Here is a 24139-nt window from a genome sequence, read left to right on the forward strand (position 1 = left end):
TCCTTGTCATCCAATCACTGTCATGCACTCACTGTCATCCAATCACTGTCATCCACTCCCTGTCATCCACTCACTGTCATCCACTCCCTGTCATCGACGCGCTGTCATCCATTCATTGTAATCCACTCCCTGTCATCAAATCACTGTCATTCACTCACTGTCATCCACTCACTGTCATCCACTCCCTGTCATCCACTCATTGTCATCCACTCATTGTCATCCAATCACTGTCATCCACTCCCGTCATTCAATCACTGTAACCCACTCACTGTCATCCACTCCCTGTCATCCAATCACTGTCATCCACTCCCTGTCATCCACTCACTGTCATCCATTCACTGTCATCCAATCACTGTCATCCATTCACTGTCATCCACTCATTGTCATCCACTCCTTGTCATCCACTCCCTGTCATCCAATCACTGTCATCCACTCCCTGTCATCCACTCATTTTCATCCACTCGTCATCCACTCACTGTCACCCACTCACTTTCATCCACTCCCTGTCATCCACTCCCGTCATTCAATCACTGTAACCCACTCCCTGTCATCCAATCACTTTTGTCCACTCACTGTCATCCATTCACTGTCATCCATTCACTGTAACCCACTCACTGTCATCCACTCCCTGTCATCCAATCACTGTTGTCCACTCCCTGTCATCCAATCACTGTTGTCCACTCCCTGTCATCCAATCACTGTCATCCATTCCCTGTCATCCAATCACTGTCATCCACTCCCTGTCATCCACTCCCTGTCATCCACTCACTGTCACCCACTCACTGTCATCCATTCACTGTCATCCAATCACTGTCATCCACTCCCTGTCATCCACTCCCTGTCATCCACACCTTGTCATCCAATCACTGTAATCCACTCACTGTCATCCACTCCCTGTCATCCACTCCCTGTCATCCACTCACTGTCATCCATTCACTGTCATCCACTCATTGTCATCCACTCCTTGTCATCAACTCCCTGTCATCCAATCACTGTCATCCACTCATTTTCATCCACTCCTTGTCATCCAATCACTGTCATCCACTCACTGTCATCCACTCCCGTCATTCAATCACTGTAACCCACTCACTGTCATCCACTCCCTGTCATCCAATCACTGTCATCCCCTCATTGTCATCCACTCCTTGTCATCCAATCACTGTCATGCACTCACTGTCATCCAATCACTGTCATCCACTCCCTGTCATCCAATCACTGTCATCCAATCCCTGACATCCACTCACTGTCATTAACTCCCTGTCATCCAATCACTGTCATCCATTCCCTGTCATCCAATCACTGTCATCCAATCACTGTCATCCATTCACTGTCATCCACTCATTGTCATCCACTCCTTGTCATCCACTCCCTGTCATCCAATCACTGTCATCCACTCCCTGTCATCCACTCATTTTCATCCACTCCTTGTCATCCACTCCTTGTCACCCACTCACTGTCATCCACTCACTGTCATCCACTCCCTGTCATCAAATCACTGTCATTAACTCACTGTCATCCACTCACTGTCATCCACTCCTTGTCATCCAATCACTGTCATCCACTCACTGTCATCCACTCACTGTCATCCACTCACTGTCATCCTTTCACTGTCATCCACTCACTGTCATCCACTCACTGTCATCCAATCACTGTCATCCATTCACTGTCATCCACTCACTGTCATCCACTCACTGTCATCCAATCACTGTCATGCACTCACTGTCATCCAATCACTGTCATCCATTCCCTGTCATCCAATCACTGTCATCCACTCCCTGTCATCCACTCCCTGTCATCCACTCCCTGTCACCCACTCACTGTCATCCATTCACTGTCATCCAATCACTGTCATCCACTCCCTGTCATCCACTCCCTGTCATCCACACCTTGTCATCCAATCACTGTAACCCACTCACTGTCATCCACTCCCTGTCATCCAATCACTGTCATCCCCTCATTGTCATCCACTCCTTGTCATCCAATCACTGTCATGCACTCACTGTCATCCAATCACTGTCAGCCACTCCCTGTCATCCAATCACTGTCATCCAATCCCTGACATCCAATCACTGTCATTAACTCCCTGTCATCCAATCACTGTCATCCACTCCCTGTCATCCATTCCCTGTCATCCAATCACTGTCATCCATTCACTGTCATCCACTCATTGTCATCCACTCCTTGTCATCCACTCCCTGTCATCCAATCACTGTCATCCACTCCCTGTCATCCACTCATTTTCATCCACTCCTTGTCATCCACTCACTGTCACCCACTCACTGTCATCCATTCACTGTCATCCACTCCCTGTCATCAAATCACTGTCATCCACTCCCTGTCATCCATTCCCTGTCATCCAATCACTGTCATCCATTCACTGTCATCCACTCATTGTCATCCACTCCTTGTCATCCACTCCCTGTCATCCAATCACTGTCATCCACTCCCTGTCATCCACTCATTTTCATCCACTCCTTGTCATCCACTCACTGTCACCCACTCACTGTCATCCATTCACTGTCATCCACTCCCTGTCATCAAATCACTGTCATTAACTCACTGTCATCCACTCAGTGTCATCCACTCCTTGTCATCCAATCACTGTCATCCACTCACTGTCATCCACTCACTGTCATCCACTCACTGTCATCCATTCACTGTCATCCACTCACTGTCATCCACTCACTGTCATCCAATCACTGTCATCCATTCACTGTCATCCACTCACTGTCATCCACTCACTGTCATCCAATCACTGTCATGCACTCACTGTCATCCAATCACTGTCATCCATTCCCTGTCATCCAATCACTGTCATCCACTCCCTGTCATCCACTCCCTGTCATCCACTCCCTGTCACCCACTCACTGTCATCCATTCACTGTCATCCAATCACTGTCATCCACTCCCTGTCATCCACTCCCTGTCATCCACACCTTGTCATCCAATCACTGTCATCCACTCACTGTCATCCACTCCCTGTCATCCACTCCCTGTCATCCACTCACCGTCATCCACTCCCCGTCATCCACTCCCCGTCATCCACTCCCTGTCATACACTCACTGTCATCCACTCCCCGTCATCCACTCCCCGTCATCCACTCACTGTTATCCACTCCCCGTCATCCACTCCCTGTCATCCACTCCCTGTCATCCATTCACTGTCATCCATTCACTGTCATCCACTCACTGTCATCCACTCCCCGTCATCCACTCCCTGTCATCCACTCCCCGTCATCCACTCACTGTTATCCACTCCCCGTCATCCACTCCCTGTCATCCACTCCCTGTCATCCATTCACTGTCATCCATTCACTGTCATCCACTCACTGTCATCCACTCCCCGTCATCCACTCCCTGTCATCCACTCCCCGTCATCCACTCACTGTCATCCACTCCCTGTCATCCACTCCCTGTCATCAACTCCCTGTCATCCATTCCCGTCATTCAATCACTGTGACCCACTCACTGTCATCCACTCCCTGTCATCCAATCACTGTCATCCCCTCATTGTCATCCACTCCTTGTCATCCAATCACTCTCATCCACTCCCTGTCATCCAATCTGTCATCCACCCCATCATCCACAACCTGTCATCCACTCACTGTCATCCAATCACTGTCATCCACTCCCCGTCATCCACTGCCTGTCATCCACTCCCTGTCATCCACTCCCCGTCATCCACTCATTGTCATACACTCCCTGTCATCCACTGCCTGTCATCCACTCCCTGTCATCCACTCCCCGTCATCCACTCCCCGTCATCCACTCAATGTCATCCACTCACTGTCATCCACTCCCCGTCATCCACTCCCCGTCATCCACTCAATGTCATCCACTCCCTGTCATCCACTCCCTGTTATCCACTCACTGTCATCCACTCCCCGTCATCCGCTCCCTGTCATCCGCTCCCTGTCATCCGCTCCCTGTCATCAGCTCCCTGTCATCCACTCACTGTCATCCACTCCCTGTCATCGGCTCCCTGTCATCCAGTCACTGTCATCCACTCCCCGTCATCCACTCACTGTTATCCACTCACTGTCATCCACTCACTGTCATCCACTCACCGTCATCCACTCCCCGTCATCCATTCACTGTCACCCACTCACTGTCACCAGCTCACTGTCATCCATTCACTGTCATCCAATCACTGTCATCCACTCCTTGTCATCCAATCACTGTCATCCACTCACTGTCATCCATTCACTGTCATCCAATCACTTTCATCCACTCACTGTCATCCACTCCTTGTCATCCAATCACTGTCACCCACTCACTGTCATCCATTCACTGTCATCCAATCACTGTCATCAACTCCCTGTCATCCACTCCCTGTCATCCACTCCTTGTCATCCAATCACTGTCACCCACTCACTGTCATCCACTCACTGTCATCCATTCACTGTCATCCAATCACTGTCATCCACTCACTGTCATCCACTCCTTGTCATCCAATCACTGTCATGCACTCACTGTCATCCAATCACTGTTATCCGCTCACTGTCATCCACTCAATGTCATCCACTCACTGTCATCCACTCACTGTCATCCACTCACTGTTATCCGCTCACTGTCATCCATTCACTGTCATCCACTCACTGTCATCCAATCACTGTCATCCACTCCCGTCATTCAATCACTGTAACCCACTCACTGTCATCCACTCCCTGTCATCCGCTCCCTGTCATCCACTCCCTGTCATCCACTCACTGTCATCCACTCACCGTCATCCACTCCCCGTCATCCATTCACTGTCATCCATTCACTGTCATCCAATCACTTTCATCCACTCACTGTCATCCACTCCTTGTCATCCAATCACTGTCACCCACTCACTGTCATCCATTCACTGTCATCCAATCACTGTCATCCACTCCCTGTCATCCAGTCCCTGTCATCCACTCCTTCTCATCCAATCACTGTCACCCACTCACTGTCATCCATTCACTGTCATCCAATCACTGTCATCCACTCACTGTCATCCACTCCTTGTCATCCAATCACTGTCATGCACTCACTGTCATCCAATCACTGTCATCCACTGCCGTCATTCAATCACTGTAACCCACTCACTGTCATCCACTCCCTGTCATCCACTCCCTGTCATCCACTCACTGTCATCCATTCACTGTCATCCATTCACTGTCATCCACTCATTGTCATCCACTCCTTTTCATCAACTCCCTGTCATCCAATCACTGTCATCCACTCATTTTCATCCACTGCTTGTCATCCAATCACTGTCATCCACTCACTGTCATCCACTCCCGTCATTCAATCACTGTAACCCACTCACTGTCATCCACTCCCTGTCATCCAATCACTGTCATCCCCTCATTGTCATCCACTCCTTGTCATCCAATCACTGTCATGCACTCACTGTCATCCAATCACTGTCATCCACTCCCTGTCATCCAATCACTGTCATCCAATCCCTGACATCCACTCACTGTCATTAACTCCCTGTCATCCACTCACTGTCATCCATTCATTGTCATCCACTCACTGTCACCCACTCCCTGTCATCCATTCACTGTCATCCATTCATTGTCATCCACTCCCTGTCATCAAATCACTGTCATTCACTCACTGTCATCCACCCCTGTCATCCACTCATTGTCATCCACTCCCTGTCATCCAATCACTGTCATCCACTCCCGTCATTCAATCACTGTAACCCACTCACTGTCATCCACTCCCTGTCATCCAATCACTGTCATCCACTCCCTGTCATCCATTCCCTGTCATCCAATCACTGTCATCCATTCACTGTCATCCACTCATTGTCATCCACTCCTTGTCATCCACTCCCAGTCATCCAATCACTGTCATCCACTCATTTTCATCCACTCCTTGTCATCCACTCACTGTCACCCACTCACTGTCATCCAATCACTGTCATCCACTCCCTGTCATCATATCACTGTCATTAACTCACTGTCATCCACTCCCGTCATTCAATCACTGTAACCCACTCACTGTCATACACTCCCTGTCATCCAATCACTGTTGTCCACTCCTTGTCACCCACTCACTGTCACCTACTAACTGTCATCCATTCACTGTCATCCAATCACTGTCATCCACTCCCTGTCATCCACTCCTTGTCATCCAATCACTGTCATCCACTCACTGTCACCCATTCACTGTCACCCACTTACTGTCATCCACTCACTGTCATCCACTCACTGTCATCCACTTACTGTCATCCACTCACTGTCATCCACTCCTTGTCATCCAATCACTGTAATGCACTCACTGTCATCCAATCACTGTCATCCACTCCCTGTCATCCAATCACTGTCATCCACTCCCTGTCATCCAATCACTGTCGTCCACTCCCTGTCACCCACTCACTGTCACCCATTCACTGTCACCCACTCACTGTCATCCACTCACTGTCATCCACTCACTGTCATCCATTCACTGTCACCCACTCACTGTCATCCACTCACTGTCATCCACTCACTGTCATCCACTCCTTGTCATCCAATCACTGTAATGCACTCACTGTCATCCAATCATTGTCATCCACTCCCTGTCATCCAATCACTGTCATCCACTCCCTGTCATCCAATCACTGTCGTCCACTCCCTGTCACCCACTCACTGTCACCCACTCACTGTCATCCATTCACTGTCATCCAATCACTGTCATCCACTCCTTGTCATCCAATCACTGTCATCCACTCACTGTCATCCATTCACTGTCACCCACTCACTGTCATCCACTCACTGTCATCCATTCACTGTCACCCACTCACTGTCATCCACTCACTGTCATCCACTCACTGTCATCCACTCCTTGTCATCCAATCACTGTGATGCACTCACTGTCATCCAATCACTGTCATCCACTCCCTGTCATCCAATCACTGTCATCCACTCCCTGTCATCCAATCACTGTCGTCCACTCCCTGTCACCCACTCACTGTCACCCACTCACTGTCATCCATTCACTGTCATCCAATCACTGTCATCCACTCCCTGTCATCCAATCACTGTCATCCACTCCCTGTCATCCAATCACTGTCGTCCACTCCCTGTCACCCACTCACTGTCACCCACTCACTGTCATCCATTCACTGTCATCCACTCACTGTCATCCACTCCCTGTCATCCACACCTTGTCATCCAATCACTGTCATCCACTCACTGTCATCCATTCACTGTCACCCACTCACTGTCATCCACTCACTGTCATCCACTCACTGTCATCCATTCACTGTCACCAACTCACTGTCATCCACTCACTGTCATCCACTCACTGTCATCCATTCACTGTCACCCACTCACTGTCATCCAATCACTGTCATGCACTCACTGTCATCCACTCCTTGTCATGAAATCACTGTCATTCACTCATTGTCATCCACTCCTTGTCATCCAATCACTGTCATCCACTCCCTGTCATCCACTCCTGTCATTCAATCACTGTAACCCACTCCCTGTCATCCATTCACTGTCATCCACTCCTTGTCATCCACTCCCTGTCATCCACTCCCTGTCATCCAATCACTGTCATCCAGTCACTGTCATCCACTCATTTTCATCCACTCCTTGTCATCCAATCACTGTCATCCACTCCCTGTCATCCAATCACTGTCGTCCACTCCCTGTCACCCACTCACTGTCACCCATTCACTGTCACCCACTCACTGTCATCCACTCACTGTCATCCATTCACTGTCACCCACTCACTGTCATCCACTCACTGTTATCCACTCACTGTCATCCACTCCTTGTCATCCAATCACTGTAATGCACTCACTGTCATCCAATCACTGTCATCCACTCCCTGTCATCCAATCACTGTCATCCACTCCCTGTCATCCAATCACTGTCGTCCACTCCCTGTCACCCACTCACTGTCACCCACTCACTGTCATCCATTCACTGTCATCCAATCACTGTCATCCACTCCTTGTCATCCAATCACTGTCATCCACTCACTGTCATCCATTCACTGTCACCCACTCACTGTCATCCATTCACTGTCACCCACTCACTGTCATCCACTCACTGTCATCCACTCACTGTCATCCACTCCTTGTCATCCAATCACTGTGATGCACTCACTGTCATCCAATCACTGTCATCCACTCCCTGTCATCCAATCACTGTCATCCACTCCCTGTCATCCAATCACTGTCGTCCACTCCCTGTCACCCACTCACTGTCACCCACTCACTGTCATCCATTCACTGTCATCCAATCACTGTCATCCACTCCCTGTCATCCACTCCCTGTCATCCACACCTTGTCATCCAATCACTGTCATCCACTCACTGTCATCCATTCACTGTCACCCACTCACTGTCATCCACTCACTGTCATCCACTCACTGTCATCCATTCACTGTCACCAACTCACTGTCATCCACTCACTGTCATCCACTCACTGTCATCCATTCACTGTCACCCACTCACTGTCATCCAATCACTGTCATGCACTCACTGTCATCCACTCCTTGTCATGAAATCACTGTCATTCACTCATTGTCATCCACTCCTTGTCATCCAATCACTGTCATCCACTCCCTGTCATCCACTCCTGTCATTCAATCACTGTAACCCACTCCCTGTCATCCATTCACTGTCATCCACTCCTTGTCATCCACTCCCTGTCATCCACTCCCTGTCATCCAATCACTGTCATCCAGTCACTGTCATCCACTCATTTTCATCCACTCCTTGTCATCCAATCACTGTCATCCACTCACTGTTATCCACTCCCCGTCATCCACTCACTGTCATCCACTCACTGTCATCCAATCACTGTCATCCACTCACTGTCATCCGTTCACTGTCATCCACTCCCTGTCATCCACTCCCTGTCATCCACTCACTGTCATCCACTCCCCGTCATCCATTCACTGTCATCCGCTCCCTGTCATCCACTCACTTTCACCCACTCCCCGTCATCCATTCACTGTCATCCACTCCTTGTCATCCAATCACTGTCATGCACTCACTGTCATCCAATCACTGTCATCCACTCCCGTCATTCAATCACTGTAACCCACTCACTGTCATCCACTCCCTGTCATCCACTCCCTGTCATCCACTCACTGTCATCCATTCACTGTCATCCACTCACTGTCATCCACTCACTGTCATCCACTCACCGTCATCCACTCCCCGTCATCCATTCACTGTCACCCACTCACTGTCACCCACTCACTGTCATCCATTCACTGTCATAAATTCACTGTCATCCAATCACTTTCATCCACTCACTGTCATCCACTCCTTGTCATCCAATCACTGTCACCCACTCACTGTCATCCTTTCACTGTCATCCAATCACTGTCATCCACTCCCTGTCATCCACTCCCTGTCATCCACTCCTTGTCATCCAATCACTGTCACCCACTCACTGTCATCCACTCACTGTCATCCATCCACTGTCATCCAATCACTGTCATCCACTCACTGTCATCCACTCCTTGTCATCCAATCACTGTCATGCACTCACTGTCATCCAATCACTGTCATCCACTCACTGTCATCCACTCCTTGTCATCCAATCACTGTCATGCACTCTCTGTCATCCACTCCCTGTCATCCACTCACTGTCATCCATTCACTGTCATCCACTCACTGTCATCCATTCACTGTCATCCATTCACTGTCATCCACTCATTGTCATCCACTCCTTGTCATCAACTCCCTGTCATCCAATCACTGTCATCCACTCATTTTCATCCACTCCTTGTCATCCAATCACTGTCATCCACTCCTGTCATTCAATCACTGTAACCCACTCACTGTCATCCACTCCCTGTCATCCACTCCTGTCATTCAATCACTGTAACCCACTCCCTGTCATCCAATCACTGTCATCCACTCCCCGTCATCCACTCACTGTCACCCACTCCCTGTCATCCATTCACTGTCATCCACTCCCCGTCATCCACTCACTGTCACCCACTCCCTGTCATCCATTCACTGTCATCCACTCCCCGTCATCCACTCACTGTCATCCACTCCCTGTCATCGACTCCCTGTCATCCACCCCGTCATCCACTCCCTGTCATCCACTCACTGTCATCCACTCCCTGTCATCCACTCCCTGTTATTTACTCCCCGTCATCCACTCCCTGTCATCCACTCCCTGTCATCCACTGCTCGTCATCCACTCCCTGTCATCCACTCCCTGTCATCCACTCCTCGTCATCCACTCACTGTCATCCAACCCGTCATCCATTCACTGTCATCCACTCACTGTCATCCACTCCCCGTCATCCACTCCCCGTCATCCATTCACTGTCATCCACTCCCTGTCATCCACTCCCTGTCATCCACTCCCCGTCATCCACTCACTGTCATCCACTCCCCGTCATCCACTCACTGTCATCCACCCCGTCATCCCCTCCCTGTCATCCACCCCGTCATCCACTCACTGTCATCCACTCCCTGTCATCCCCTCCCTGTCATCCACTCCCTGTCAGACTCCTCGTCATCCACTCCCTGTCATCCACTCCCTGTCATCCACTCATTGTCATCCACTCCCTGTCATCCACTCCCTGTCATCCACTCCCTGTCATCCACTCCCTGTCATCCACTCATTGTCATCCACTCCCTGTCATCCACTCCCTGTCATCCACTCCCTGTCATCCACTCCCTGTCATCCACTCCCTGTCATCCACTCATTGTCATCCACTTCCGTCATCCACAACCTGTCATCCACTGACTGTCATCCAATCACTGTCATCCACTCCCTGTCATCAATTCACTGTCATCCACTCACTGTCATCCATTCACTGTCACCCACTCACTGTCATCCACTCCTTGTCATCCAATCACTGTCATCCACTCCCTGTCATCCATTCATTGTCATCCACTCCCTGTCATCAAATCACTGTCATTCACTCATTGTCATCCACTCCTTGTCATCCAATCACTGTCATCCACTCCCTGTCATCCAATCACTGTCATCCACTCCCTGTCATCCACTCCTGTCATTCAATCACTGTAACGCACTACCTGTCACCCACTCACTGTCATCCATTCACTGTCATCCACTCCTGTCATTCAATCACTGTCATCCACTCCCTGTCATCCACCCCTGTCATCCACTCCCTGTCATCCACTCCCTGTCACCCACTCACTGTCATCCATTCACTGTCATCCACTCACTGTCATCCACTCACTGTCATCCACTCCCCGTCATCCATTCACTGTCATCCACTCCCCGTCATCCACTCCCTGTCATCCACTCACTGTCATCCACTACCTGTCATCCACTCACTGTCATCCACTACCTGTCATCCACTCACTGTCACGGGAGCAGCTCCATGCTGCACACTTCCGGCAGTTTCGATTACATTTATGTTTCAGTGATTTCTGTCTGAGGCACTGAATTGTTTAATATCCACAAAGACTAACTGGACTTATCTAAAAAATGCCTATTCTTTGGGGCATCCGGTTGGCGTGGCATTCTATTGCGTTGCTTGCTAACATGAGGATCGCCTGTTCAAACCCCCGTGTTACCTCCGGCTTGGTTGGCATCCCTACAGAAACAATTGGCCGTGTCTGCGGGTGGGAAGCCAGATGTGGGTATGTGTCCTGGTCGCTGCACTAGCGCCTCCTCTGGTCGGGGGGGAGGGGGAACTGCGGGCAATAGTGTGATCCTCCCACGTGCTACATCTCCGTGGTGAAACTTCTCACTGTCAGGTGAAAACACATGGCTGGTGACTCCACATGTATCGGAGGAGGCATGGGGTAGTCTGCAGCCCTCCCTGGATCAGCAGAGGGGGTGGAGCAGCGACCGGGACGGCTCGGAAGAGTGGGGTGATTGGCCAAGTACACTTGGGAAGAAAACAGGGGAAAAAATCCATTCATCCATTATCCAAACCACTTATCCTGCTCAGGGTCGTGGGGCTGCTGGAGACTATCCCAGCAGTCAAAGACCTACATGTCTTTGGACTGTGGGAGGAAACCCACGCAGACAACATGCAAACTCCACACAGACGACCCGGGATGACCCCCAAAGTTGGACTACCCCAGGGCTTGAACCAAGGACCATCTTGCTGTGAGGCGACTGCGCTAACCACTGCACCACCATGCCGCCTGGGGAAAAATCCCCCCAAAAAACAGCCCCCCCCCCAAAAAAAGAGCCCATCCTCACAGCTCCTTGATTAAGACTGTAGTAAAAGCTAATACAGAGGGAAGATAAAGGTGACACTATTGGCTCCAAATCTTAACCATTACACACAATACATGTTTATGCATGTTTCTATCATGCAGGCACAGGCACACATCTTCAGTTAAAACCATTGTCTACATCTTATATGTAGTATGTTTACTCTTTATACTCATTCTTGCCCCTAATAAGTTAGTCCAGTGACTAATACGTTAGTCCAGTGACTAACAACTTAGTCCAGTGACTGACAACTTAGTCCAGTGACTGACAAGTTAGTCCAGTGACTAATACGTTAGTCCAGTGACTGACAAGTTAGTCCATTGACTAATACGTTAGTCCAGTGACTAACAAGTTAGTCCAGTGACTGACAAGTTAGTCCAGTGACTGATAAGTTAGTCCAGTGACTAATACGTTAGTCCAGTGACTAATACGTTAGTCCAGTGACTGACAAGTTAGTCCAGTGACTAACAACTTAGTCCACTGACTGACAAGTTAGTCCAGTGACTAATACGTTAGTCCATTGACTAATACGTTAGTCCAGTGACTAACAAGTTAGTCCAGTGACTGACAAGTTAGTCCAGTGACTAACAAGTTAGTCCATTGACTAATACGTTAGTCCAGTGACTAACAAGTTAGTCCAGTGACTGACAAGTTAGTCCAGTGACTGATAAGTTAGTCCAGTGACTAATACGTTAGTCCAGTGACTAACAAGTTAGTCCAGTGACTAATACGTTAGTCCAGTGACTAACAACTTAGTCCAGTGACTAATACGTTAGTCCAGTGACTAACAACTTAGTCCAGTGACTAATACGTTAGTCCAGTGACTAACAACTTAGTCCAGTGACTAACAACTTAGTCCAGTGACTGGCAGAAGCACACCCTAAATGAGAGTGAATTCTTTATCCTTGAGTGCAAGAGCCACAGACGAAACAACGACGTGGCAAAATACCACAGTCCCTGTCCCCCAAGGACTCAGCTGATGTTATGAATGAAGTATGATGTAACAGTGCAGTAGTGGAGACTAGTGCCTGCTGGTTTTGGACTACCAAGGTGCAGTGACGGCAGCTTACCTGCGGATGGCAACCGTCATGGCTTCTGAAGAGCTGGCACATGGACAGATCACCTCAGGTCGCAGTCCACGCGCCTGAAACACGTTTAGGAAGGCATCGCAGGAGGATATCGACCCTGTAGTCAACACCCCCCCCCCACATACACACACACACACACGCGCACACACACACACACATACACACACACACACAAACCCATTCACAGACAAAGCAGATCAATGAGATTATTAAGTGCAGCTGTGTCTGTGTTTTTTTTAAAGGTTGAAATTGTGATAACAGACACTCTGCTTGTAGACTCACAAGGGTTGGCTCCATCAGCTACGATCAGCATTCGCAGTGAGCTGAGGCTGACGTCTCTCTGGTCTCTCTGGGCCAGCAGTGACCAGTGCATGTCCCTTGACTTCACCACCCCTACCCGTGCTGTGCGAGGACAGCACACACGCATGCATGCAAACATGCACACACACACACACACACACACACACACACACACACACACACACACACACACACACACACACACACACACACACAGAAAGAGTCACAACACAAATCAGCAAGTCAATGCTACCAATATGCAACATTATAGCTAATCACAAAGCTCAAAGGCTGACACTAAACCAAATTAGCGTCTAAATCATTTGCCAACAGGTGAATCTGCACAGCTAGGTGCATCCTGAAGAGCTAGGTGCAGAATGAAGACCTATGTGCATCATGCAGAGCTAGGTGCAGAATGAAGAGCTAGGTGTATCATGAAGAGCTAGGTGCAGAATGAAGAGCTAGGTGCAGAATGAAGAGCTAGGTGCATCACGAAGAGCTAGGTGCAGAATGAAGACCTATGTGCAGAATGAAGACCTCTGTGCAGAATGAAGAGCTAGGTGCATCATGAAGAGCTAGGAGCTAGGTGCAGAATGAAGAGCTAGGTACAGAATGAAGAGCTAGGTGCAGAATGAAAAATAATTTCAGCATGAGCACCAAGCCTCCTTTCCCCAGCCCATAAAGATCCAATGAGGTTCTTAAAAGAAATCAATGGCTGAAACCAAGCTATTGCTTAATCCGTCTATTTTTTTTTAATCAGATCTCCACCCCCCCTCCTTTTCTCCCCAATTGTATCCGGCCATTTACCCAACTCTTCCAAGCCGTCCCAGTCACTGCTCCACCCCCTCTGCTCACCTGACAGTGAGGAGTTTCACCAGGGGGACATAGCACATAGGAGGATTATGCTTTCCCCCCCAGTCCCCCCCCCCCGAACAGGCACCCCGACTGACCAGAGGAGGCGCTAGTGCAGTGACCAGGACACATACCCACATCTGACTTCCCACCCGCAGATACGGCCAATTGTGTCTGTAGGGACGCCCAACCAAGCCAGCGGTAACATGGGGATTCGAACTGGCGATCCCTGTCTTGGTAGGCCACAGAATAGACCGCAATGCTACCTGGATGCCTTTTATTAGATCTCTAAAAGAGAACCAAGAAATGTTGAAGGAAAAACGAAGTTCTCTGAATGTAGTCTCCGGCTCATGCATCCAAACATACAAATCTCATTTGATTCTTTTTTGTTTTGTTTTTAATTCGATCTGAGTCCTTGTTCCCCTGGCGTGGGTCATACTGCTGGTGTGGCATCACTGGAGCAGCAGAGGGTTAATGATCTTGTAGAGGGATACAGGTACAACCATGCAAGGACTGCCCTCTGCTCAACCCCACTGACCACAATATCCTCCTCAGAAGTAAACGACAAAGGCAAAGCAGCATTCATTATCAGGCAACGTCTCGTGAATATACCAAATATACATCTATATTTTCTGAACATCTATTTAAAAGATCAAATTTTTGTGCTGCTTAGTGAGTTCTTTAGAGGGACGCCATTCACTTTAAAGTTCACAATGAATTGATTGTTATAAAGGTCCACAAATTAAAATCTTGTCCTCATACCTATCCATGCTCATAGGGAAATGAGCGGGCAGAGAATGTGGAAATGAGTGACTAGGTGGATGGGCACTCACCTTTGTACGTGTGCACCTTCTGTATCCAGGAGAGGGGGTTGACCTTCATCAGGGAGTAAGGGATGCTGATCACATGCATCCGGTTCATGACACTCTGCCGTGCAAACACAAAAACACAGGACCGTCATCTCATGTTCCAACAGACAACCAAACCCTCCAAGCATACAATGTAGAGCGTTTGTTGGCGTGACTCATACTGTGCTATCAGGCAGAGGAAATCCACGCTGCACAGCAGGGTGCACATCATGACAAGACTTAACCAGAACCTGTTTTTGGTATTTGGCAAACATGTGTCACATCACTGGATCCCATGGCATTGTTACTGTTGTGGTCATCAAACATGTCAAAGCAAGTCACACAATTATTATTTTTGGATCCCCCCCCCCTTTTCTCCCAATTGTATCCGGCCAATTACCCCACTCTTCCGAGCCATGTCAGTCTCTGCTCCACCCCCTCTGTTGATCCAGGAGGGCTGAAGACTACCACATGCCTCCTCTCATACATGTGGAGTCACCAGCCGCTTCTTTTCACCTGACAGTGAGGTGTTTCACCAGGGGGACGTAGCACGTGGGAGGATCACGCTATTCCCCCCAGTTCCCCCTCCCGCTGGAACAGGCACCCCGACCAACCAGAGGAGGTGTTCGTGCAGTGACCAGGACACATACCCACCTCCAGCTTCCCACCCGCAGACATGGCCAATTGTGTCTGTAGTGATGTCTGACCAAGCCGGAGGTAACACGGGGATTCGAACCGCCGATTCCCGTGTTGGTAGGCAACGGAACAGACCTCTGTGCTACCCAGACGCCCAAGTCATACAATTCTACAGTATGGTTAGGACCAGTTGATCAAAACTGGTTGAACTCCGTGGACTTAATATTTGTTACTGTTGTCGGGTGATTGAGTAACTACAAAAAGTAGTCCACCCTCCTTTGATAGATAGAAAAAGTCCCGATTTATCTGATGAAAAGTCTTTGCCATCGGGACTTAAGTATGACTTCATTCACACATTGATAAAGCCCTGATGGGTAAAACATCAGTAGTCTTACTTAATCATTTGTAAATTGAGTGCAGATGCTTGCAACCATTATTAGCAGAGGACAAGCGATCACTCACAGTGAGAACCCCGTGCCATAATCCTGCATCTCTCTTGAAGTCCAGGACGTTGGTTATGGTCTCAGCTGCAGATCAAACACAGATTTTATCAAGGTCAGAGCGGCTAAAAGGGGTTTAAATACCACCACAATGTCCAGTCACAGTATATTCAGCACCATCACTGCTATTCTTCCCAAGCACAAGCTCATTACTGTGCTCTCCTTTTTTGTTGCCCCGACTGACGCTGTTCCTGTAACAAAAAGCGGAGTCTGAACTCAACAGTGTGAATGAGTGAAGAGTAGCACTAAACCTGCAGAAAACAGGCCTGGTGTCTCTCGAGGGGTCTCCAGTGCAGTTAGGAGTTATTTAGGGTGAAACTGGGACACCAGAAGAGAGGGTGAGTCTTATATTCTCTATCTCCGTCTCTCCCTTTTCCCCACGTTCTTTCTAACAGTTCAGCTCAGTTTAGAATGGGATGAAATTCATCAAGCTAGATCCTAATCCTCAGGATGGAGGATTCTAAACTCTACAGTCCAACGCTTAACAAAACGACTACGAAGGACATGTGTGCACACTGACCAAAAGGCTCTCCACAATCTAATCTGCAGTTTAAATATGGATACTCTCAGATGGTGGTATTCTACCTACAATCTGAACTCAACATTTTCCCCTTTTTTCTGTATTTTTGTTCAAGACGCCTGTTCCACAAAACAGTTTCTTACCTCTCTATCACTCTGTATCTCTATCACTATCTCTCTCGCTCGCTCTCTATCTGTCTTTATCACTATCTCTCTCTATCACTCACTATCTCTCTCTCTATCTCTATCAATTCAATTGGGTAAAATCACGCAGCTTGCTTTTCAACATCAGTTCCTATCATCATAAGTGGGAGCAACCTTGCATATTTTCTGCAGGAAAGGAAGATGAAGGAAGGAGAGGACAGAATGAAGCGGGGCAGAACGCAGCTGTTCTCCTCACCTTCAGTGTAGCCACAGGCCTGTGTGAGGGCGTGACAGTGCGCTAGCATGGCTGAATGGGACACAGTGATCCCCATGGTGCTGCCCTCCTTGCTGGTCTTATACTGGAAACACATCACAATGTTTACAGAATTTTGTTTCAGAAAGTGATGCTATTTTTTCTAAAATGCCTTTGCTACTTGGTAAAGGACAGCAGGTGGTTGGCTGAGTCCTTGGTTGGTAAATTGAAAGATATATTGACAGATCTAATCCTCTGGAATTTAGAGGTACTATATAATGAACTTGGGAGAAACTATTCAAAATGTGGTAAACAGGGTTTTGCAGGAAGTGAAATGATATCACAGTCATCTACAGGAGGCCTGACTGGCGGACATATTACCATGACTATATCCAAACCACACTAACCTCTATGTAGGCTATGTCATTGTTGGCTTCCCGTATTGGCGGGTACCAGTCTTTGGGAGGCTTCACAACGTGCTTTCCATCTGTCACAAACCACAGCAACCGTGGCCAGCCTGCAAAGACACAGACCCTTACAGTAAATCAGTTCAACCACAATCTGAAAACACAAATGGCATCTATACAATGATATTGAATAATTCAACTTATTCTAAGGATTGAAATATATATATATATAGTATATATATATATATATTCTTCTTCTTTCGGCTTGTTCCCTGTTTCCCAGGGGTCGCCACAGCAGAGTTGACAGTTTCCATCGGTACCCTGTGAGGGCACAACACCGATGGCGGTCTTGTCAATCCACATAATGATCTGGCAAAATTTTACGTCGGATGCCCTTCCTGACACAACCACTAACCCTATGGACGGGGGCACAGGTAAAGCGCTGGATGCCATCCCAGTATTCATGGACTTGCGTCCATGCCTGTCGCCATATATATATATATATAAAAACAAAAAACACAGAAGGTATTATACCTTTGAAGGTGGCAACCTCGCCTGTTTGTGCTTTGGGCAGACCTTTCTGACAAGCATCTGTGGTGAGCGCCAGTGTCACACCGCAGCTGCCCAACAGGAAGCCGATCTGTTGACTTCCTGCATCCTGTGGGGGGGGGGGGGCACAAAGCAGATGACAGAATGATGTTGATGTGGTGGGAGAGAAAGCAGCTCACCCTTATAGCTGAGAACAACTGGGAACAGCTAAATTCATCATGTAAGAAGTTTCATCAACATTGTTCTCAGGTAAAGCGATACAGTCAGGCGAGAGAGAGAGACTGACGGAGAGAGAGAGAGACTGACAGAGAGAGAGAGAGAGAGAGAGAGAGAGAGAGAGAGAGAGAGAGAGAGAGAGAGACTGACAGAGAGAGAGAGACTGGCAGAGAGAGAGAGAGACTGACAGAGAGAGAGAGACTGGCAGAGAGAGAGAGAGACTGACAGAGAGAGAGAGAGAGAGAGAGAGACTGACAGAGAGACAGACAGACACACAGACAGACACACTGACAGACACACTGACAGAGAGAGAGAGAGACTGGCAGAGAGAGAGAGAGACTGACAGAGAGACAGACAGACACACAGACAGACACACTGACAGAGAGAGAGAGAGAGAGAGAGAGACTGACAGAGAGAGAGAGACTGGCAGAGAGAGAGAGAGACTGACAGAGAGAGAGAGAGAGAGACTGACAGAGAGACAGACAGACACACAGACAGACACACTGACAGAGAGAGAGAGAGAGAGAGAGAGAGAGAGAGAGAGACTGACAGAGAGAGAGAGACTGGCAGAGAGAGAGAGAGACTGACAGAGAGAGAGAGAGAGAGAGACTGACAGAGAGAGAGAGACTGACAGAGAGACAGACAGACACACAGACAGACACACTGACAGACACACTGACAGAGAGAGAGAGAGACTGGCAGAGAGAGAGAGAGACTGACAGAGAGACAGACAGACACACAGACAGACACACTGACAGAGAGAGAGAGAGATGGACAGAGACAGACAGACAGAGAGACAGACAGTCAGAGACACACACACACACACATACACACACACACACACGCACGCACGCACGCACGCACGCACGCACACACACACACACACACACACACACACACACACACACACACACACACACACAGTACCCATCTGAGAGGCCACACACAGAATGAGCTCCTGAAATGTCTTCAACTTTTTGATGAAAAAACAAAAGAGGAAACTGACAACCTGTGAACAGCAACATAAAGGTACAGAGATTGAAAAGGAAGACAAAAATCGAGAAAACATCGACAAAAATATCTATTATACCACCAAAAAAGAGAAGAAAAGAGGCTGAAAAAACGGGAAAAAGACAAGAAAAGAGACAGAAGACAGACACTTCATCTGCAACACTGAAAGAAGTGAAACAAAATCAAATTTAAAAGAACTATTGGCCTACAACGTCAAAAAAGTAGCTAATCTTGTGATTCTGGCAGTTGGAGCAGAGAGTGTTACCATGGAGATGGAACCAAACAGCAACAGCAGACAGGTAGAATACCCTGCTAGCTGTAGCAGTGATAAACAGGTAGAATACCCTGCTAGCTGTAGCAGTGCTAGACAGGTAGAATACCCTGCTAGCTGTAGCAGTGATAAACAGGTAGAATACCCTGCTAGCTGTAGCAGTGCTAGACAGGTAGAATAAACTGCTAGCTGTAGCAGTGCTAGACAGGTAGAATAAACTGCTAGCTGTAGCAGTGCTAGACAGGTAGAATAAACTGCTAGCTGTAGCAGTGCTAGACAGGTAGACTACCCTGCTAGCTGTAGCAGTGCTAGACAGGTAGAATAAACTGCTAGCTGTAGCAGTGCTAGACAGGTAGAATAAACTGCTAGCTGTAGCAGTGCTAGACAGGTAGAATAAACTGCTAGCTGTAGCAGTGCTAGACAGGTAGAATAAACTGCTAGCTGTAGCAGTGCTAAACAGGTAGAATACCCTGCTAGCTGTAGCAGTGCTAGACAGGTAGAATACCCTGCTAGCTGTAGCAGTGCTAGACAGGTAGAATACCCTGCTAGCTGTAGCAGTGTTAGACAGGTAGAATAATCTGCTAGCTGTAGCAGTGCTAGACAGGTAGAATAAACTGCTAGCTGTAACAGTGCTAGAGCCAAGAAAAAACACAAAGAGGAAAAACTCTTGGCCAATACAGAGCAACTGTTTGCTGACTATATCTTTTATGACAACAACAAGATAAAAAACAACCTCCTCTTCCATATGGAGGACATCAGCGTGTGGAAACAGTTAATCTGTAAAAACTACACACACATTACCAAAGAAGGCATTGGTCGTGGTGGCCGCTTAACTGTAGGTCAAGATGAAACTCTAGACACAGACAACCCCCTGCTCACCATTACCTACTATACTAAAAGAGGTACAGTGCTGATACAAGCAAATGAGGCAAGCCTCAACTCCTCTGAGGAACTCTTCCCGAGGATGAAGACAGAAACTGAGAGAGAGCGACCCAACAGCAGCACTGTAGCAGGAGACACAGCATCAGAACAGGAAGAGGAGGATGACACCGTGGTCCCAGAGGTCACAGAACCAGACCCGAACCAACCACCAGTCCATCCGGCCCCGCCCATCCAACACCCCAAAGCTCCTTCCAACAACTAAGAGGGAGCCTGTCCCCCCTAGAGCTGGACTTCACTGAGTTCAGGGAGCTCCCTTTGGCCAGCCTAGCTGAGTCTGACACCACCCAACAGCTGAGACACGAGCTCCAGCAGCTGAAGCAGGACAGCCAGGAGGCCATGGCAGAGCTGAGGAGGAGGAACCAGAAAACCACCTCAGAGCTGAAGGAGACCCAGAAGAGACTCAGACAGCTGACACAGACTGCACGAGAGCTGGAGGAGGAGAACAGCACCCTACAAGCCCAGGCCCTGAAATTAAAGGAAGATACAGCTAACAGAGACATGAGCTACAAGAGATGAATGAAGGAGCAACTCCAGGAGAAGAGATGTCATGTATCTTCATCCAGCTACACACATGCCACTGTCCAAACACCCATCCTCTCTCCTCCTACAAGGTCGGGGTGAGAGCATTTGCAAAAACACTGAAGGATGTTACCCTGGATCGCAACCCAATAGCCTCGCTCACACAGCTGCCCCTCCCAGGAACTACAGACCTCCCAGATACCAACAAGAAAAGCTTAAGAACATTGCCTCCCACCTTCCTGCAGCACCACACCCCCTGCAGCACTCCGCCCCGATCCTATACCATACCGTCCTGCCCCACCCAGCCATAGAAGACCCCCCCCAACATCACCAACGGATGACTTACACCCCGGTGATGAACAATCCCACCCCCCTCCTACGCACTACACCAATGTCTGAACTAGGGGCAATCAAAGAGATGCTCCAGACTCTGTGTAGCAGACTACTGTAGACATGAGGTACAGATACACATACACACACACACACACACACACACACACACACACACACAGCTAGTTAAAATGTATCCATTCTCCTGTAAACTAGTTGCACCAGGTTGGTCTTTCCACCTGTTTCGTTTTGTTCATGTTTTGGCTGAATTCATTTCTTTTCCTTCACAAATGAAATCTTTTAAGATAAGCTTTTGGACTATTCAGGGTTTATACTCTTGCACTTTTGGTCTTAAAACCACACACCCTGATTTCTTAAATAATATAAATGATATTGATGCTTTGATTCTGTTAGAAACATGGTGTCGATCTGATGCAGTGACTCAGTGTCCCCCCCTAAAGCAAAAACCACATTTGGCTAAAAATGAATAAACTCATTTGTGAGGTGGATTTATATTTGTGTGCAATATCCACCCCTCCACCAGAGTCACCGTAGCATGAAGAAGAGTTCTACAGCTCTCTACACACAGAGATGTGTCACTCCCAAGCCCAAGGCAAAATACTTCTGTGTGGGGACTTTAATGCACGGACAGGTTCAGAACCTGACTGTACAGACCACACAGGAGATCACCATATATTCACACAATCACTTCTGACCCCCTCACCTACAGCCAGGAGGAACCCAGACAAAACAATGAACAGAAAGGGGAAGGAGTTAGTGCATCTCAAAAGCTGTTTGAATTTGAATTTGAGAGAGAGAGGGAGGGACAGACAGACAGACAGACAGACAGACAGACAGACAGACAGACAGACAGACAGACAGACAAGACAGACAGACAGACAGACAGACAGACTGACAGAGAGAGAGAGACAGACAGACTGACAGAGAGAGAGAGACAGAGCCAGACTGACAGAGAAAGAAAACCAGTCCCCTCACTCACCTGGTGCTGACACTAAGTTCACTAACAAACACTAACACTTCACAGCCTCTGGACCAGAACATCAGAATCCATCAAATTATAACTAAAAAAAACTAAATTATATTACTTATTGGGACAAACAAACTACAAACCAATATAAAATACAATGCTGTCTGGCCCTAAAAAGACAGTACACTGTGGCAGAATATCTGCACACCGGGACCAATACCAAACTGAGAACCACCTTGACGAAGTACAGACTCAGTGAGCACGGCCTGGCCGTAGAAAAAGGCCGACACAGACAAACATGGCTGCCGGCGGAAGACAGGCTGTGCTCACACTGCGACATGGGAGAGGTGGAGACAGGGCTGCACTCAATCATCACCTGTACTAAGTAGAACCACATTAGAAATCATTACTACCCAAACACAGAAAACATCCACCCAAACTTCAGAAGCCTCCCTGACATCAGCAAACTAGCCATCCCACTGGGAGAGGAGAAGACAAACTAGCCATCCTACTGGGAGAGGAGAAGACAAACTAGCCATCCCACTGGGAGAGGAGAAGACAAACTAGCCATCCCACTGGGAGAGGAGAAGACAAACTAGCCATCCCACTGGGAGAGGAGAAGACAAACTAGCCATCCCACTGGGAGAGGAGAAGACAAACTAGCCATCCTACTGGGAGAGGAGAAGACAAACTAGCCATCCTACTGGGAGAGGAGAAGACAAACTTGCCATCCTACTGGGAGAGCAGAAGACAAACTGGCCATCCACTGGGAGAGCAGAAGACAAACTGGCCATTCTACTGGGATAGGAGAAGACAAACTAGCCACGCTAATGGGAAAGGAGAAGACAAACTAGCCATCCTACTGGGAGAGGAGAAGACAAACTGGCCATCCTACTGGGAGAGTGGAAGATAAACTAGCCATGGTAATGGGAAAGGTAAAGTCAAACTAGCCATCCTACTGGGAGAGAAGAAGACAAACTAGCCATTGTAATGGGACAGGTAAAGTCAAACTAGCCATCCTACTGGGAGAGTGGAAGATAAACTAGCCATCCTACTGGGAGAGGAGAAGATAAACTGGCCATCTACTGGGAGAGGAGAAGACAAACTGGCCATCCTACTGGGAGAGGAGAAGACAAACTGGCCATCCTACTGGGAGAGGAGAAGACAAACTGGCCATCCTACTGGGAGAGGAGAAGACAAACTAGCCATCCTACTGGGAGAGGAGAAGAAAGACCGGCCATCTTACTGGGACAGGAGAAGACAAACTGGCCATCCTACTGGGAGAGGAGAAGACAAACTAGCCATCCTACTGGGAGAAGAGAAGACAAACTAGCCATCCTACTGGGAGGGCAGAAGACAAACTAGCCATGCTACTGGGAGAGGAGAAGACAAACTGGCCATCCTACTGGGAGAGGAGAAGACAAATTGGCCATCCTACTGGGAGAGGAGAAGACAAACTAGCCATCCTACTGGGAGAGGAGAAGACAACTAGCCATCCTACTGGGAGAGCAGCAGACAAACTAGCCACGCTAATGGGAGAGGAGAAGACAAACTGGCCATCCTACTGGGAGAGGAGAAGACAAACTGGCCATCCTACTGGGAGAGGAGAAGACAAACTGG

The 24139-nt window shown here is 48.4% G+C and overlaps 1 protein-coding gene across 2 annotated transcripts in view; it reads right to left on the reverse strand.

The window, feature by feature from the left end:
* The window catches only part of dip2a (disco-interacting protein 2 homolog A), a 427030-nt gene that overhangs the window by 91206 nt on the left and 311685 nt on the right, over window positions 1–24139 (reverse strand). For both annotated transcript variants that reach the window (XM_056290056.1, XM_056290055.1), the window contains exons 11-17: window positions 18228–18351; window positions 17694–17803; window positions 17290–17392; window positions 16333–16397; window positions 15220–15313; window positions 13517–13636; window positions 13217–13331 (exon numbers count right to left, since the gene is read on the reverse strand). In XM_056290056.1, the coding sequence (XP_056146031.1) occupies window positions 13217–13331; window positions 13517–13636; window positions 15220–15313; window positions 16333–16397; window positions 17290–17392; window positions 17694–17803; window positions 18228–18351 (731 nt within the window). The remainder of the gene's footprint in view (window positions 1–13216; window positions 13332–13516; window positions 13637–15219; window positions 15314–16332; window positions 16398–17289; window positions 17393–17693; window positions 17804–18227; window positions 18352–24139) is intronic.

The sequence above is a fragment of the Lampris incognitus genome, chromosome 11, assembly GCF_029633865.1.
Source record: "Lampris incognitus isolate fLamInc1 chromosome 11, fLamInc1.hap2, whole genome shotgun sequence".
Classification (NCBI taxonomy): Eukaryota; Metazoa; Chordata; class Actinopteri; order Lampriformes; family Lampridae; genus Lampris; species Lampris incognitus.